The sequence below is a fragment of the Tiliqua scincoides genome, chromosome 15 (genome assembly GCF_035046505.1).
Source record: "Tiliqua scincoides isolate rTilSci1 chromosome 15, rTilSci1.hap2, whole genome shotgun sequence".
NCBI classification, from domain to species: Eukaryota; Metazoa; Chordata; class Lepidosauria; order Squamata; family Scincidae; genus Tiliqua; species Tiliqua scincoides.
Window position 1 is genome coordinate 942,626 of NC_089835.1, and position 19,263 is coordinate 961,888.

A 19,263-nucleotide genomic window follows, 5' to 3' on the forward strand; every position below is an offset into this window, starting at 1 on the left:
ACATTTGTTTCCATGCTTCTGCTTGATGCAGTTGCCCACGGGAAAATGGGTGCAGGTGTGATACAGCATGTCTGTGCCTGATTCTGCAGGCCATGCCATGTGGAGCTTGCATCACTGGGAGGATGCATGGCTGCAGTGGACCATACTGGGGCAACAGTATGTCATGCTGGTTGGATGAATGTTTGTGCCAGCAAAGAGATCCCAAGAGTAGATGTGGGTGGCAGAGCTCAATGTGGATGGCAGATTTTCTACTGGCAGAGCTGGAAAAGCTTGGACATCTGTGTACCCAGGCTTCTAGATACATTCAGGGCATTTGCAATAGCATTCCAGGTCTCTCCATTACGTACTTAATAAGTATTCCTCTTCCTTTTCACTCAGTCTCAGTGCACACACGTTCAATTTGCTTAAGAGTTAGGGCAGCCCTGCTTGGAGCAATGAGACCAATTTGCTTTTAGTCTAACTATTCAGACTATTTAGTCTAACCTCAAACGATTGCTTTTAGTCTAAATGTACTTTTCCTTTCCAGAATTGATTTCTAGAGGGGGTGGGGAACGAACAACAACAGCAGATTGTGCAAGTTTGCAGGCAGGTGTAGAAGTTTGCAGGTGTATAGCATTTATTGGCTGGCAAACCATGATGTCCTCAAGGTGACACCGTAACAAACTACTCCATGCGCATCCCAGAACAGCTTTGCACGGTTTTTTGTTGTTGTTTTTTTTAATAAGAAAGCAATGACTGAACAGATACTAGATAAAACTTGCCACTTCAAAAAGATGAACCAGCAGGCAGCCCACTGGGTGTATGGCAGGAGGGACAAACCCTCGGATATTATGTCTATCTTCATATTAAGACCGCTAGGCTCATACCATAGAGATTTTGCATGTCTAGCCCCTGATCTGACAGCCTGCATGTGCTGGGCTTTCCACAAAAGCTGATCTCCTGCCTGTCCTCACTGAGGATGGGGCCATTAACCAAAAAAATGTTTCCACCTACCACTCCAGCTCTTTTAGCCCAGTCCTATACATGTTTACTTGGAAGTGTCTCATTTGGTTTAATTGTGGTTGCTCCCAGGCAGGTGCGCTTAGAACTGCAGCTTTAAAAAGACCCAGCCAGAGTTAATCCCGTTTGAGTCCCCTTGGTTTCAGCAGTACCTTCGTGTTATTAAGCATGTACTTAAAGGTTATCAGTAATCATCCGCCGCATTGAAGAAGAAGCAGTAAAAGGGCAGTTGTTGTAAGGAGAAAGCTTGTAATCTAAGATACAGTAATAGCCTATAAAAGGCTCAGGTGGTGTATTGCCAGTCCACACTAGTCAGGTGAAAGCTTCAAGGAGAAAGTACATTTTGTTGAATGGGACTTCGAGCTCAATCCTGAGCTTGTACTGCTGGTGCTCTGCTGGCGGTGAGTGTCACAAACGTACCATAAAGCATGTACACGGCCCTCAACACCAGCTACTGCTGGAGTTAGCTCAGTGTCTGTCAGCACTGGGCTACTGCCGGTGGTTCACCAGTGCTCCACCGCTCGTTGGTTGTGAGGACCATGGGGTGGCAGAGAGATGGGTGGGGCATGGGGGGAGGAGGTGTGTTGGGGGAGGGAGCGGGATGGGAGGGGGCGGGACCACCAGAGCCAACGTGTTAGGCCACAGGCCCGACATGGAGACTCTTGATTCTGTGCCAGCCTAAGGACTGCCGCAGAATTGAGTAACACCACCGTGAGGCTACTTCCCTTACTCCGGCGAAGGGGACAAAAGTCCCCTTCCCCCGGGGAGCCACTGGCAGCTGCCCTGTTGCGCACAGGATACCGCGGCAGCCATTTCGGTACCGTGGCAGTCCCGGTGCAACAGGTAGCTCAGAATTGAGCTCTTACTTGTTAATAGATGTTATAGAAGGACCTTAAGGCGTACTATCGTCCTCCAGACTATAAACCAGAAGGGGACCTTGAAATGAGGAAACAGATCAGGGAGGTGACAAGGAGGGACAGGGTTGTAATCATGGGGAACTTCAATTATCCTCAATATTGACTGGGTCAATTTGTGTTCTGGTCACGAAAAGGAGACCGGATTCCTTGACATGTTAAATGACTGTGCCTTAGAGCAGCTCGTCATGGAGCCCACCAGAGGACAGGTGACTCTGGATTTAATATTGTGCAGTACTCAGGACCTGGTTAGAGATGTCAAAGTTACTGAACCGTCGGGGAGCAGTGATCATGCTGCGATCTGTTTCAACCTGCACGTCAGGGGAAGAATACCGGGCAAATCTCTAACAAAAACCCTTGACTTCCGACGAGCGGACTTCCCTCAAATGAGGGGGCTGGTTAGAAGGAGGGTGAAAGGGAAAGTAAAAAGAGTCCAATCTCTCCAGAGTGCATGGAGGTTGCTTAAAACAACAGTAATAGCGGCCCAGCGGAAGTGTATACTGCAAAGGAAGAAGGGCTCCACTAAGTCCAGGAGGGTGCCTGCATGGCTAACGAGCCAAGTTAGAGAGGCTGTGAAGGGCAAGGAAGCTTCCTTCCGTAAATGGAAGTCTTGCCCTAATGAGGAGAATAAAAAGGAACACAAACTGTGGCAAAAGAAATGTAAGAAGGTGATACGGAAGGCCAAGCGAGACTATGAGGAACGCATGGCCAGCAACATTAAGGGGAATAATAAAAGCTTCTTCAAATATGTGAGAAGCAGGAAACCCGCCAGAGAAGCATCCAACTTGCAGCAGCAGTAAAGAAGGCCAATTCTATGCTTGGGATCATTAGAAAAGGTATTGAGAACAAAATGGCTAATATTATAATGCTGTTGTACAAATTGATGGTAAGGCCACACCTGGAGTATTGTGTCCAGTTCTGGTCGCCACATCTCAAAAAGGACATAGTGGAAATGCAAAAGGTGCAAAAGAGAGCGACTAAGATGATTACTGGGCTGGGGCACCTTCCTTATGAAGAAAGACTATGGCATTTGGGCCTCTTCAGCCTAGAAAAGAGACGCCTGAGTGGGGACATGATTGAGACATACAAAATTATGCATCGGAAGGATAAAGTGGATAGAGAGATGCTCTTTACACTCTCACATAACACCAGAACCAGGGGACATCCACTAAAATTGAGTGTTGGAAGGGTTAGGACAGACAAAAGAAAATATTTCTTTACTCCGCGTGTGGTTGGTCTGTGGAACTCCTTGCCGCATGATGTGGTGACGGCATCTGGTCTGGATGCCTTCAAAAGGGGATTGGACAAGTTTCTGGAGGAAAAATCCATTACTGGTTACAAGCCTTGATGAGCATGTGCAACCTCCTGATTTTAGAAATGGGCTATGCCAGATGCGAGGGAGGGCACCAGGATGAGGTCTCTTGTTATCAGGTGTGCTCCCTGGGTCATTTGGTGGGCTGCTGTGAGATACAGGAAGCTGGACTAGATGGGCCTATGGCCTGATCCAGTGGGGCTTAATGTTCTTATGCAATTGCCATGGCCATCCTTTACCAATTTACACAACTCCAACATGTTTCGTCTTCTTTTGGGGCCACCTACTGAACTGGTGGTTAGAGGCACGCTGTTCTCCTTTTCCATACTTGTGTTTTTGAATTAAGCCCTCTTCTCTTAAGCAACAGGACTTTGAGAGGATCAAGGGGAGGCAAAAGCAGCAGAGATATCTTATAATTCCCTCAGACCACCAGGAGCAATTAAGGGCATGGGGAGGTGTAATGCCCATAGCGGGAGGAGGCCCCTTCCCTGGGCTTGCAAGCGAGCGCGAGGGGCTTACCCGCTCCTTGAACAATGGTCAGCGGAGGATTAACGGACGGGAGGCGGGTATAGTTGCTTGACACAGGCGGTTTAATAGCGTCAGCCATTTTACATTCATGTGGACTGTTACGTCACAGACCTACATACATCATGCTGACTTGTGTCGCCGTCGTCTGGTGGGCTCTGGACCTGACCCTACCCATTCCTGGGCGTTGTCAGCACCAGCTTTCCACGCCGAATCTCTTGGCCCGGGGTCAGGGCTCTTGGAGGATGCAACCCTGCCAGTCGGGGTCAGGCTGTCTGGCCTTAGGAGGGCCCCTGATATCTCCGTGCTAGCTTCCCAGCCAGCTGGCCCCCATAGTTGGCTCCAATCCCCCGTCTCCACGACCCCATCTCTCTAGGGGTCGCCCTCTGTGTCCAGGCAGGTCCTGGCTCAGGGAAGTCTCCCCCCCCCCCAGTCTCCTCTCTCCAGGGCAGACATCCATCCCCTCCCTCTGGAGGCCTCTCTCTTTTCCCTTAGGCAGGGATGATGCTTTCCCCCTGGCTTTCCTCGAGCCTTACTCCCCTCTGGAGAGGAGTGACCTCCCTCTTCCCTCTCCAGGCTTCTTATGAGGCCTCTTCCCTCTTGGGCCGGCCCCACCCCTTCTAACCACCTGCCTGCTTGGTGTTCCCAGCTGGTCCTTGTCCTCCTCCCAGGTAGGTGCTCTGTAAGGGACCCCAGTCCTGGGAGTACTCAGGACTTACTCCCGAGGAGGCCTCTACCCTAGAGGAGATCCCTGCTCCTGGGGAGCTCCTGGCCACCCGGGCTGGACCCAGGTGACAGGAGGTCACTCAGGTTATGTTTCTAGCTTCTTGCATTCCTCTCAAAATTCAGTAGGGCAGAAAAGCCCCCACTTGGCACACAGTTTGAATAACCCGTTTTGGGATTGCCAAATTCTTATCTGATTTTAGGATTTTTCATTTTAGCAGCTCCTGTCTGCACCACACATTTGTACAGTATTGGTTTCTCCCAAAGAATTCTGGAAATCACAGTTTGGTGAGGATGCAAAGAAGTCTCCATGTCCCACTTGCACTGCTCAGCCTTGCCGGAAATACACAAGAAATAATGTACTATATACATTTTGGACATAACACTTCAGAATTTTCACAAAAAGAGAAAAATATTGGCAGCTTCAGGGGTGCTTTTCAACCAGCAAGAGGAAGAAGGTGTGTGGAGGTGGGCAGAGAGGAAGAAGGAATAAGTTGTGCACGTAATTATAATGCCACTGGGTTCAGTGGGTGAGCCAGTCCACTGTTGTTGATGAGCTGGATGTGGCCTTAGGGACCCCTGCCCTAAACAAACCTGTTCAGAGCCTCGGATTAGTTACACAGTGGCTATAGAGACACGGCGGTCCTGAGATTCTGCAGTCCTCGATCATCCACACTAGATACGTTCAGGCTGGAGTGCTGATTCTTGATTTATGGAGCACATGTGTGTTTCACAGCAAGCTTCCTAGAACTTTGTGGGGAGGGGACAAACTCTTCCCACCCAATAATTTAATGGAGCACTTTAATCCTATCCAATTTTCCAGTGCCTGTGCAACTGTGCCAGTGGGACGTGCACTGCATCCTGTGGTGGGGGGACAGACACAGAGGCCTTCTCAAGGTATGGGAACATTTGTGCCCTTACCTCGGGGCTGCATTGTGGCTGCTGGAAAGTTGGATAAGATTGGGCCCTGAAAAAGTGGATGTATACAACGGAGTCAAATCTTTGAATGCTTTTGTTGTGGCTCTTCAGGATATGCCCACAGTGTTGTTTTTAAAGGCAGTTTCTCCACTATTGCTTACAGGAGTTAAATGTGCTTTGGTGGTAAGCTTGTAAAGAAGGTGGGTTAATCCTGGGCGGAAGCAAAACTCTAGCCCAGAATCCAAAAACAGAGGTTCTGATGCCATTTCAGCTGCTATCCCTATCTCAGGCTGCTTATTCTGGACACTGGGCATCCCTTATTTTCTTCATTTCAGGATATTATAGCGTGACTGTCTTATTTCTGAGTCTGCTCCTGATCCAGATTTCAGACAATCATCTCCACAGTTTCTTCTGAGGAGTTTGGGTTTGAGGAGACCTGGCAAACTCAGCGCCCAAACCTGTAGGGATGCATAATCCATTCTAGCCTCAGAGCCAAGACGTTGCTGGAGGCGACCTGCCAGCTGGAGCGGGAGTGACAGACTGCCGTGTGCCCTCTGGCTGTGTCCTGCACTGTACGTACATAAGCTCACCCCCATGGGATGGCCAGCAAGCACCGCTCATCCTCTCCTCTTCCCCACCTCCCCGGCGCCAGGTGGCCGACCATAAAGATCTTCTGCAGACTCAGGGCATTGCATGAAACTTGCTTCATTACAGGCACCTTGAAGCCATATCTAAATTTGGCCAGGCGTGGTGGGGGGAGGGGGAAGCTATCTTAGATGCTGAAACAGGCTCAGGGCCTCTGTCAGGCAGCCGGTGTGTGACCCCATTTACTCCAGTTGCAGCTATTTAATCTTATTTCATGCTGCTCCCTTCTCAAAGCAGCAGGAAGCTCCAGCCAGTCACCCACTTTGCTGCCCAATCCTATGGTACTCTGGCACAAGAGGTCCAGTGGTATCTAGCGGGTGCAGAACCAAAGAGGCCTGTGTCAGGTGGCTCAGCTTGGGAGGGGGCCTAGGATTGGGTGGCAGTCTCTGCCACCATCCCTGCCCCCCTGCTGGGCCCAATAGACCCTCTGGTCTATTCCCCCCTTCCCCTGCCCTCCTCCCTGCCCTAAAAAACCTCCCCGTCAGACAGCAAGGATACTTAATGCACAGCACTCTTGGTTCGAATCCTTCTCGTGCTGAGGCCCAGTGCTGACTCATCGCCAGCATCAGAGTGCCTTATGGCACTTTTGTAATGCCCAGCGCCTGTGGTGGGGCTGGAGCACCAGTGGTAAGCCTGATAGGATCAGGCTCTTAGATTATTTTTTAGTCTGATCTTGGAAGCTAAGCAGGGTCAGGCCTGGTTAGTACTTGGATGGGAGACCACCTTGGAATACCGGGTGCTGTAGGCTTATACCATAGTCTTTCCAGACTGAAGGTTGCCAACCAACCAGATTCTGCACGTGTTACAGGAGTGCAGTAACAGGCACCCAGATGGTACTGGTGTCACAATCACGTTGCTTTAGGCCTCCCAGGGCTTTTTCATCTGTCAAGTGAACTGAGGCGGATGCTGGTGGATGCTGGCAAGGCTCAACTGGCAAGGTTGAGGCTGTCCACCTTGATTGTTCCTCCTTTTCCTGGTTCCTCAATCAGAAAAGGAAGGAGGGAACAGAGCAGAAGAGGACGCGTGGAGGAGAGAAGAATGGTGGCCAGAGTGTAGGAGGTGCTGCAGCCTTGTAGTACATGCACAGCTTGAGCATTTGCAAAATATCGTTAGTTAGTTAGTTGGCAACCTTCAGTCTCGAGAGACTCTGGTATCGTGCTCTGGATGGTGGTTCTGGAACAGCGTCTAGTGTGGCTGAAAAGGCCGATTCGGGAGTGACAATCCCTTCCACACTGGGAGCAAGTGCAGTCTGTCCCTGGTCTGTCTCCCTGGCTAGGGGCCTTCCTTCTTTGCCTCTTTGCCTCAGACTGTTGGCCAAGTGTCTCTTCAAACTGGGAGAGGCCATGCTGCACAGCCTGCCTCCAAAAAATTCAGCCCCAGCTCTTCTCCGCCCACCCCACACTTTCTCATCCACTCCATTCCCTTCTTACTTTTCAAATCTGTGGAGGGGCAGTAGATGCAGGTGGCTTCCAGTCCACCTCAGTCAGCCTCATGGATGTGCTGGTCCTGGAGCAACAATCTTCAAGATACTTAGCAAAGCATGGTGCATTGGGGGGGGGGCGGAAGAAAACAGTGAGTATGATGTTGAAACCCCAAAGTCCTGAGGTTGTCAGGGACAAACTATACGCAATGTTCACCATGTCAATGGAAGCACGCCAAGCCTATTATCTTGGTTTGTTGTAAGGGTTGCTTCACGATAGCACTTGCGAAATGTTTTGCACGCTCAGCACAACACAGGTGTGAGCATTGTTACTCCATTGCATCGAGGGCTACCAGGACAAAGAAACAACCCTGGCTGTTCCCACATTTTCATTTTAATATAAAATCACACAGCTTTGGTTCTGTCTCCAGCACTAAGTGGACTGCACAGGTCACGTTTAAGGTATGGAGCAGAAGTAAAGAGAGACTTCTGTTCTGTTCTGTTCTGTTCTGAAACCTTTATTGGCATATCAACACGATTTGCAATTAAAATTTACAATTGACATAGCAATTTGCATAACAAACTGGACAATTAAAAGCAGGATATCAAGTTATTAAAGAGAGACTTGGTGGTGGTTTTATTAGCAAAGCTGGAGAACTGATTTTAGGTGACACAGTAAGGTTGAGAGTCGATTGTAGCCAAACTGGGTAGAATTACCTAGTGGATGAGCTACACATCCCTTCCTGTAGGCTTGCCCTCCCCCCCGCTGTTTTTGCAACTTTTAAAGTTTGATGCCTGTGCATAGCCCTCTCCAGAAATGAAACACATGAATTAAAAAACAAGTCACACCTCCCCAGCAAATATGGAGGTGGTTGTGTTTCCAAAATTCATGAAGGTTTTGCCCTGGAAGGAGGAATTACAGCACTCCTGGCACAGGGCTGATGCTAAAGGAAAATCTGGGTTTATTTATCATCTGGAAATGCCTGGGGTATGACCACAAGCCAGTGCTTTTGGAATGGCACCAGGGTGGGGCAGAGGGCACGCCTTGCATTAGGTCAGCGGTCTCCAAATTGGAGACTGCTGCGCAATGGGAAAGGCATCCCAGCATGACCGGCGCTGACCATTCCACTGGGGAGCTGGTCTTTCCTGCTGCCAGGCTCCCTCAAACTGCGGTACAGCCCATTGCACCTGCCCAGAAATCCGAGTGCAGTGGCTGCCGGGGCGATGAAACCCAGAAGATGCCCATGGGCTGGCATCTGAAGAGCCCTGCAATAGTTAACACTAGAGAGAAGAGCAAAGATTACCACTTTGTTCTGCAAATGAATAAAATTCAAATCATTGGACATTTTCCTGTGAGTAGCCCAACAGAAATGGTGTCACCCAAGAGCATTTAATCAGGGTCATGTTGGAGAATATCCTACTGCACAGGTCTCCAAATCCCTGCCTGGGGTCCACATCTGGCTCGAGGGAGGATTTGATCTGGCCTGCGGTATGCGCTGGGGAATCTTGACTGTTCTGGCCTGCAGCAACCTGATGATGGGCCAGGAATGCAGAGGCTTGTGTGGAGAGATGCTTCCATTGAAGAGGATTTCCCAGAAGACAGGGCAGGGGAAAACGCAAGAGTAATTTCTGCCTCTCAACCCCCCAACATTATAACACACCCTTTGAAAATCTGAGAAAAGGAGTTCCAGATCCATTCAGTTCCCTGATCAGACTGCTGGCCAATAAGCCCCGACACATACTGAAAGCATGTTTCAGGCAGGAGGTCTGGCTCAGTTGGTAGAGCTTCCACCTTGTATGCCTGAAGATCTGAGGCTACCAGTTCGAAACAACCGGAAGTACCCAAGAACTGATGACACGCTGATATACTGATGAGCTGACCCTCGGTGGCAGAGCGGAGTGGAGCGTGAGAGGCGAAGGGCCAGAGAGAGGCCAGACCAGGAAGGAATCTAGCTGGAATGAGGAGTTCTATGAAAGGCTAGAACTATTCAATTGTAAAAATCCCGACGGGGGTTTAGAACAGCCTGCCTACGTAAACGACGACCAAATAAAGGCAGTATAGAAATACCTGTATAAATAAATAAATAAATAAATGTTCTCCCCTAATTGCTTTTCCTTTTCAAAATCCATTCCTCGCTCTGCCACCCCTAATGTATTTATTTATTATTTATTATATAAATTTATTAATTTTCCAGCCCTTGGAAAGATATATAGATGTGGCCCTCATGCTGAAAAGTTTGGAGACCCCTGTCCTACTGGACTCTACCCTAAATTGCTTCAGATGCTCAGGATGCAGTGACCCTCAAGGGCTCCCTGTGGATGTTTCATAAAAGAGCCTATTGTCCTTGGCATTTGGTGTAATCACCAGTGCGTTTTGTACGGAGTTGCAGCAGACAGAGATTTCCAGGACAAGGTGAGATTGGAGATGGTCAGGTTCGAAGAAACACTCCAGTACTGTAGATAAAAACATCCTAGACCAGCTGTGAACACAAAGCAGGCTCATCTTTGACACCGATTGGGGCAGTTGCTTCAGGTGCTGGATTGATGAGGAGTGACTGCCTCGGTCTACCTGCCTGCTTCTGCTGCAGCTTCTCTTCCTCCCATGCCCTGCATTCAAAAAGGAGGGGTGATGGAGCAGAAGAGGAAGTGTGGAAGAGAAGAGGATGGTGGGCTAGAGCAGGGGTCTCCACCTCCTGGCCTGGGGGCCAGATGTGGCCTGCAACACATCTGACCCTCAGCAAACCTCTGGTCCCCTGGAAGCCTCTGGCCTGCTGGACTGAATGTGACCAGAGCTGTGCTCCAGTTGCATCTGGAGGGCTGGGGAGACCATGTGCCCCCCCTAAAATTCCCTAAAAACAGCACTTCCTGGTTTTATCTTTGGGTCATCTAAAGACCTGAGGCTTTCTAATGTATTCATTTAAGTTTTGTATTTAAAATTTATTTATTTTTCCAGCGCGCGACGCCATGCCAGATATTTGATGTGGCCCTCTGACCTAAAAGTTTAGAGAGCCCTGGGCTAGAGCAGGGGTGCCCAAACCCCGGCCCTGGGGCCACTTGCAGCCCTCAAGGCCTTTCAGTGCGGCCCTCAGGGAGCCCCCAGTCTCCAATGAGCCTCTGGCCCTCCAGAGATTTGTTGGAGCCCACACTGGTCTGACGCAACTGCTCTCAGCATGACGGCCAACTGTTCGACCTTTCGCATGAGCTGTGGGACGAGGGCTTCCTCCATTGCTTGCTGTTTCACATCTGTGATGCAGTAGCAGCAGTAAAGCTTTGGCTGGTGCGCCAGCTGCGTCCGTACTTGGATCGTGCAGACCTGGCCACGGTGATCCATGCTAAGGTGACATCGAGGTTAGATTATTGTAACGCGCTTTATGTGGGGCTGCCCCTGAAGACCGTTCGGAAACTGCAATTAGTGCAGAATGCGGTGGCCCGTGTGGTCACTGGAGCTAGGCGGTTTGACTCTGTCAGCCCGCTTCTCCGGGGGCTACATTGGCTGCCCATTCGTTTCCGGGCCCAATTCAAGGTGCTGGTTTTGACCTTTAAAGCCCTATACTGCTCTGGGCCAGGTTATCTTAGAGATCGCCTACTCCCATACAATCCGGCTCGTCCTCTCAGGTCATCAGAGAAGGCCTTTTTACAAGTGCCGCCGCCTAAGGAGGTACATGGGGCGGCAGCAAGAAATAGGGCCTTCTCAGTAGTGGCACCAACGTTGTGGAACTCCCTTCCCCTTGACTTGAGAATGGCTCCCTCTCTTGAGTCCTTTCGGCGAGGCCTGAAGACCTTGTTGTTTAACCAAGCCTTCTGATGTTATGGCCTTTTAAACAGCTTTTATATATCTTTTAGTTGCTTTTTTACAGGCCCAATTCCTCTAAGAACTGCTGTTTTATGCTCTTTTATTCTGACTCTTCTGACTACTGTTTTTATGGGTTCTGCTAATGTGTTTTTTAATATGTTTTTATCTGTGAAATTATGTTTTAATTTGTTTTATATGTTGTTAGCCACCCTGGGTCCCTTTTTGGGAGAAGGGCGGGATAAAAATAAAGTTTTATTATTATTATTATTATTATAAAGGAAAGACCAGCCTTGCTTTGTGCAAGACCTTTTATAGGCCTTGAGCTATTGCAAGACCTTCATTCATTCATATGAGTTCATCTTTAATATATGCATTATGTAAACTTATGTAAATTTATTCAAATTTTAAATGTAAATTAATTCTTCCCGGCCCCCATTACAGTATCAGAGAGACAATGTGGCCCTCCTGCCAAAAACTTTGGACACCCCTGGGCTAGAGCATTGGAGCCTGTCTCCATCCCAGGATGTCTGTCCATGCAGCAAACTGCCTTATCTGCTCTGCTGTTTCATTCCTCTTTTCTTTTTCAAATCCAAAGTGCAGAAGGAGAAGTGGTGGCTGGCTGCCACTAGGTAAGAGGGGCTACTAGGTGGCATTTGGCATGGCACCTCAGGCTGGGAGATCTTGGCTAGCCTTGTTTGAGCATCATTCAGAACCTCAAAGGTGGTTTGGTTCGCTTCTGTTACTTCTGCTGGGGCATTTTATGCAATGAATGAGGCGAGCAGAGAGAGGAGGAATGGCTGGAAAAACCTCAAGCACTGAGTCACTGGTGACTGAGTGCGGTGGTGCTTTTCCCAGCTGGTGCCAAACATTTTGCTGTGGCTTCCACAAAAACACTTTCATCCCAGCCTGAAGGTCTTGCATGTCCTATATTGTCTCTTTCCCAGTAAAGAATATATGCATGACGTTTGCGTCCCGTTTTCCACAGACGTTCACAGCCTGGTGCAACTCACACTTGCGGAAGGCAGGGACACAGATTGAGAACATTGAGGAGGATTTCCGGAATGGCCTCAAACTCATGCTTCTGCTGGAAGTGATTTCAGGTAAGAAGCTTCCAGGAGGGGTGCTGGTTATGGGTGCAGGGGCAGCATAAAAGTAATCAGGGCTGGCCCAAGAATTCCCAGCGCTTATGGTGGCAAACCAGCTACCGCTTCCTCTGCTGCCAGTCTCAGGCATCTGAAAAGAACATGGGAGACAGGGTAGAAGAGGAAGTGTGGAGGAGAGGGTGGGTTTTGCACTGGCGCACCACTCTACTGTCCTCCACTCTTCCTCTTTCACTCCATCTCTCTTTCCAAATCTAGGGAGGAGAAGCAGGGGAAGCAGGCATCAGGGCTCCATCACCACTAACTGTTGCCTGCGGCCACCACCTCACTCGGCCTCAGGAATGGGGTCCACAGAACCCCAGAACAAGAGAGTTCATGGGCAGCATTGAGAAGGGAGGCACCCCCAGCTGAGTGCACATTGTGGGACCATAACTAGGAGAACGCTTGTCCGTTTTCTTCTATTCCTCTTTCTAAAACCTGCATGTTTTATCTTCCGTGTGCGCAAATGCGCGTGTATACACACGCGTACTGTCTTGTGAAAATACAGTAGTTGGGACTGGGCAGCAGCAGCTAATAGGAGGAGTAGATGCAGGGGGCAGGTTATAGCCCCTGCTGGCTGTCATGGTTTGAGTCACACTCTTTTATACCTTCTATTCCTCACTGTGTCCAAAGCAGTTGGATGTATGTAAATGGTGTTGGATTTGTGTCAGCCGTGCACTAGAAGAGATGCTGGAAAGAAGAGATCACCTCTGAGCATGCACAGAATGCAGTCCTCTCATTAATTGACATCTGTTGTCTCATCTCAGCCCCCGCACTTCCATCCAGGATTCCGCCACCAGAATAATTCACCTGGCCTCCTTGCTCAGGTCATATCACACCCTTCCTTAAATCCTCTTTGCTCCCAGATCCAGCGCAAGCTCCTGGTGCTTCCCTTCAAAGTCCTCCATGGCCTCACCCCCCCACCTATCCTCCTGCTACACTCTTGCCATGACCTTTGGTTCCACTCCCCTTGTCTGCTCCCTTGAAGAACCCTGCCCTTCCTCTATGGCTGGCTGATATGCTGGAACCTGATATCCTGTCTTGCTTCTTTCAAATCCCTTGTTCAAACCCACCTTTTCCATGAAACTTGACATCGCTCCTTAATCCCCACTCCTTTCTGTGACTAAACCTGAGGATGCATAACTGAAAAAAATCTAGAGATTAATGCAACTGAGGCGTTAATTTAGTGGACTTGGGGCACAATCCTAACCAGGACTACTCAGAAGTAAGTCATATTTTGTTCAGTGGTCCTTACTCTCAGGAAAGTGTGGTTAGGAGGCTGCAATCCTAACCACACTTTCCTGAGAGTAAGCCCCATTGAACCAAATAGACTTTTGAGTAGACCTGGTCAGGATTGTGCCCCAAGTCCACTAAATTAACGCCTCAGTTGCATTAATCTCTAGATTGTAAGCCTCTGAGGGCAGGGTCCTGTCTTTTTGCCCTCTGAAAGAGCCATGCTTGAGTTTGGTGCTATTAGAATAACCATAATCATCGTTTCCTTTTCCTCCACTCCTTTCCTCCTCCCCCTCCCCAAGGCGAACGGTTGCCAAAGCCAGACAAAGGCAAGATGCGCTTCCACAAGATCGCCAATGTGAACAAAGCACTGGACTTCATCGCAAGCAAGGGGGTCAAGCTGGTGTCCATCGGGGCTGAGGGTGAGTGTTGGAAACAGTGAAAGAAGGTGAGAGAGCTTTTTCTGACTCCTATCCCAAATGTCTAGAACATAAGAACAGCCCCACTGGATCAGGCCAAGGGCCCATCTAGTCCAGCTTCCTGTATCTCACAGCGGCCCACCAAATGCCCTAGGGAGCACTCAAGACCACAAGAGACCTGCATCCTAGTGCCCTCCCTTGTCAGCTGAACATAAGAAGAGCCCTGCTGGATCAGGCCAACGGCCCATCTAGTCCAGCTTCCTGTATCTCACAGCGGCCCACCAAATGCCCCAGGGAGCACACCAGATAACAAGAGACCTGCAAGGCCTTCTGGGAATTGTAGTTAAGAACATAAGAACAGCCCCACTGGATCAGGCCATAGGCCCATCTAGTCCAGCTTCCTGTATCTCACAGCGGCCCACCAAATGCCCCAGGGAGCACACCAGACAACAAGAGACCTGCATCCTGGTGCCCTCCCTTGCATCTGACATGGCCCATTGCTAAAATCAGGAGGTTGCACATGCACATCATGGCTTGCAACCCGTAATGGATTTTTCCTCCAGAAACTTGTCCAATCCCCTTTTAAAGGCGTCCAGGCCAGACGCCATCACCACATCCTAGGACTAGGATGGCCTGACCTCTGTGAGTAACACAGATGTGGGATGGAGGAGGCCTTGTCCCTCCTCACGTGTTTGGAACTGAGGCAACTATCTCACCACTCAATGTTACGTATTTAATTAATTGAGTGATTCGGGAAAAATATATATTTTTCTGCAGTAGTTTGTGGCCAGTTAACAATCAAAGCAATAAAACAAAATGGTGAAAAGGTAAAACACTCTTTAAAAATGGATATCAAAGCAATGAAATAAAGGGAACCAAAAGGGAATAATTGTTCAGCCGGTCCCTGCCAGTCCACACAGAAGCACCTGCACTACCAGCCTGGACATTCTGCTCTTCCTCTGAGCTCCTGTCCCAACTCCTTTCCCTGCTGTTCTAGAAATCGTGGACGGGAACCTGAAGATGACTCTGGGGATGATCTGGACCATCATTCTTCGCTTTGCCATTCAGGACATCTCGGTGGAAGGTGAGCAGGGGCTCTGGGCACATGCAGGGGGCGTGTGTTTTGTGCCTTCCCAGCTCCCAGTCAGTGCACGGGGACACGCAGAGAGGATCCTGGGTCTGCGTCTTGGCCAGTGCAGAGGGCTCTTGTGCTTCAGGCTTCCTCTCTTCCCTTCCAGAAACCTCAGCCAAGGAGGGGCTGCTGCTGTGGTGCCAGAGGAAGACAGCTCCTTACCGGAACGTCAATGTGCAGAACTTCCACATTAGGTACAGGGCAGACCCGGGTCTGGCATTGCCCGGAAAGGGCAGGGATTGCAGCACAGTGGTAGAGCCCCTGCTGTGCGTGAAGAAGGTCCCACGTTAAACCCCTAGCAGCTTCTCCGGGCTCTGCCCTCTCCAAGTAGGCCTAGAAAAGATCCCTCTTGCCTGGAATCCTGGAGAACTGCAGCCAGTCAGTGCTTGACAATGCTGAGCCACACGGCCTAAAGGTGTGGCTGCAGCTTCCTGTGTAACCTCTGGGGTGCACGTGACTTGAAGCTGGTGGTGTTGCATGACAAGCTATGTGCAGTGGCCAAGGACTAAGGGCCATAGGCCAGGTGAGGTCCTTGCAAGCACAGCAAGGTTGAAGGCCTGACTTGGGCAAGGGGATGCATACGGCAAGAAGACCGGGAAGTGGTGGCTTGTGTGTCTCCACTCCAGCACGTGCATGATGTGCTTGCAAATGCTGAAGCATTTTCAGGATGGAGGTGCAGAAGCGTGTGGTGACCCGGGGGCCAGGACCACTGCAGCTGCTTCTGTTTATCAACATACCTCTTGAGACCTGGTGTGTTAAAATCCGCATCCAAGTCACTTTTCTGCAGCTGGACCGTATCCATTTCACTTTCACTCCTGAGACGTTGGCGGGTCAGGGGGAGAGAAGCTGACTTGCAGTTGGCCTGGCTCCGAGCCATTCCTGCATTATACTGACCTGGCGCTTGAGAAAGGCCTAGAAATGAAGGAAGCGATGCCTGAATCTTCTCTGGGTGTTGGCTTTGTTGTGGGTTGGTGTGCTATTTGTCTGCATGTCCTTTTGCTCGTGCATTATGTCTTTGTGTGTAAGCCCAAGAGCGGTTTGTGCCCCGTGTATGAATTTCATCCAGCTTCTTTGCCTCAATTCTCCTGTGCTGCCACACACTTTTTTTTTTCTCCTCTCTGTACAGTGAGCTAACTAAATTTGACAACGGTACAGTCCCAGCACTCCATGGCTGGTAGAGGCCATTTAAAGGGGAGGAGTGGCCAGAAGGCTAGGGGTACAGAAGCCTTCCCCAGGGCTGGCTTTGTCTTATTCCAGCTGAGGCCACTTTCTCCTCCTTCACAATTCCTTTCCTGCTTCATTCCCCCCTTTCTTTTCAAATCGAGGGACTGAGAGGAGGAGGAGGAGTGGCGACAGCTCCCCCCCGTCACTAAGGGGAACACACAGGATTTTGGCACATGTCTCAGGGTCTTGGAGAACGTAGGCTGCCCCTAGCCTCCACCCCAGTTGCACATTTCTTGACTAGGCTTAGACCCAGTTTGACACATTATGCAGAGTGAGGCAATGAACTGAGGCGGTGCAATTCTGGACTGCTCTGCTCCAGGCTGCAGGCAGGGAGCCATGTTTTTGCCTGCTTCCCCATGCAGAACACACTCCACATGTAGTAAACCAGCAGACCAGGGAGACCTCTGCACAAAACCTTTCCTCCACCAGGGTCATGTATTATGCGCACCGAGGAGCGTTTTTGCACGGGAAGCATTTAAAAATATGGCTCTCCCAGCTATGGTCTGAAGTTCAATGGTCCAGAATTCTGCTGCCTCCGCTTCCCACATCATTCTGCTTAATGGGTATAAATGTAGAAACTGTGTAAAGGACCCTGCCTCAGTGCAACCTGTGAACCAGACTGTCCTGCCAGTGATCTCTGTCCCTGCACTTCTTTTGCTATGTGCCTTTGCATGCCTGTAGGGGTGGCATCCAGTTCTGCCAAGGATGCTGAACAGTGGGCAGTGTGAGGTAGGCACCACCTGGAATTGGCCAACTCAGGCTCACCTGCTCTTTCCCTTCTTTTCTTCCCGTCTCTCTATCAACCTGTCCCACCTGCCAGCTGGAAGGACGGCCTGGCTCTCTGCGCCTTGATCCATCGCCACCGTCCCGACCTCATTGACTACGCCAAGCTCCGAAAGGTGCCAGTTTCCCCTTGTGTGTGACCATTCCCCTTGTCCACCTTCAGGCTCTGGCTGCATCTTTGTACACTGTGTCCTGGTTAGAGACCTCTCAAGCATTCCACTAGACGAGCATAAATTGAACCTTGGAAATGGTTCACCCCATAGCGCTACCCCAGTCACCCCTTGCCAAACCCTCCCTCCCAGTGCTGGAACTCACATGGCACTGTGTTGATCTCTGCACAGGATGACCCCATTGGGAATCTCAACACAGCCTTTGAGGTAGCTGAAAAATACCTGGATATCCCCAAGATGTTGGATGCGGAAGGTGAGCAGCTGCTTTGTGTGAGAGAGAGATTTGCAGAAGGGTTGGTGGGGTGGGATCAGGGCAAAAAGAACTTAGGAGATTTGTATGGCAGGGGAAACCTCCTTCCCAAGGAGCCTAGGCCAGTACGGCCCAGAAGAGAAGCTCAGACTGGGAGAAAGTATCTACCCACGCTTCCAAGTACTGGACATTATAGAGATTTCACTGGCTTGCCTGCAATTTGTTGGCAACCTTCAGTCTCGAAAGACTCTGGTATCACACTCTGAAAGGTGGTTCTGGAACAGCGTCTAGTGTGGCTGAAAAGGCCGATTCGGGAGTGACAATCCCTTCCACACCGGGAGCAAGTGCAGTCTGTCCCTGGCCTGTCTCCCTGGCTGTGGGCCTTCCTTCTTTGCCTCTTAGCCTCAGGCTGTTGGCCAAGTGTCTCTTCAAACTGGGAAAGGCCATGCTGCACAGCCTGCCTCCAAGCGGGCCGCTCAGAGGCCAGGGTTTCCCACCTGTTGAGGTCCACTCCTAAGGCCTTCAGATCCCTCTTGCAGATGTCTTGTATCGCAGCTGTGGTCTACCTGTAGGGTGCTTTCCTTGCATGAGTTCTCCATAGAGGAGATCCTTTGGGATCCGGCCTAACCCTAACCCTGCAATAAACACACACCAAGTGGCCTCACTCTGCAGTGCTTCTTAGTGCATTCTTCACCCACTTTCCACCTGAGCTTCTGTCTTCTCCCCACAGATATTGTCAACACCCCCAAACCGGACGAGAAAGCCATCATGACATACGTCTCCTGTTTTTACCATGCCTTTGCTGGTGCAGAGCAGGTAAAAGCGCTTTTCTCTTGTTGCTAGTGACGTCTACGCCTCTGCAGTGGAGAGCCATGGAAGTCAAACTCCTGGAGGGAGTCATGTGGATTTGATACATTGCGCACTTTTAATTAATTTCCCTGAGAAAAAATCTGGAGAGTTTCACAAAATTCTTGCTCCCCATGAAAACTACTTCCTACAAAAATCTCAACTGAATTGAAATATGCATTAGCCACATGTAACATGAGAATATAAGATGATGTCCTGCCTAAGAACCCAAAATCAGGCCCAAGAACCATCTGATCTACCATCCTGTTTCCCACAATGGCCAAATGGATATCTCTGCAAAGCCCAGAAGCAGGGAGATGTAGGCACAGAGCTGTCTTCCAATATTGCCTCCTGGCATCCTGGTATTCAATGCATTCTGCCTCTTCCACATAGCCATCGTGAGTGATGGCCACTGATATACTTGTCCTCCATGAGTTTGTCTAACCTCCTTTTACAAGCTAACCAGAGGCCATTAGGCTATCACCACATCTTGTGGCAGGGAATTTCACAGATTAATTGTGTGCTGTCCATCCTGAATCTCCTGCCTGGTCGGTTTCACTGGTTGATTCACGTTCTGGTATTATGCATGTAAGACGGAGAAACTTCTCTCTCTTTGCACAAGTGACAAATGTACACAACTTATTCCAGATGCAGAACTTGAGATTACAAAATGAGAACACTTTAGCCCTGAATTTCCTGATTCATTCTAACCTGAATGTTAACCTTTTAGAGCAGTGTGTATGGAAGTGCCTGTATGGGGAAATCTAGATGACCTTTAGTTGTACCCCAGTTTTCTGGTTCCTTTTGCAGGGGGATTT

At 49.8% G+C, this 19,263-nt stretch overlaps 1 protein-coding gene across 1 annotated transcript in view; it reads left to right on the plus strand.

Annotated features, from left to right (window-relative positions):
* ACTN3 (actinin alpha 3) overlaps positions 1-19,263 on the plus strand; it is a 38,078-nt gene that overhangs the window by 8,885 nt on the left and 9,930 nt on the right. The window contains exons 2-8 of the mRNA XM_066610235.1: positions 12,235-12,349; positions 13,924-14,043; positions 15,038-15,124; positions 15,279-15,366; positions 17,217-17,295; positions 17,521-17,602; positions 18,330-18,415. Of these exons, the coding sequence (XP_066466332.1) occupies positions 12,235-12,349; positions 13,924-14,043; positions 15,038-15,124; positions 15,279-15,366; positions 17,217-17,295; positions 17,521-17,602; positions 18,330-18,415 (657 nt within the window). The remainder of the gene's footprint in view (positions 1-12,234; positions 12,350-13,923; positions 14,044-15,037; positions 15,125-15,278; positions 15,367-17,216; positions 17,296-17,520; positions 17,603-18,329; positions 18,416-19,263) is intronic.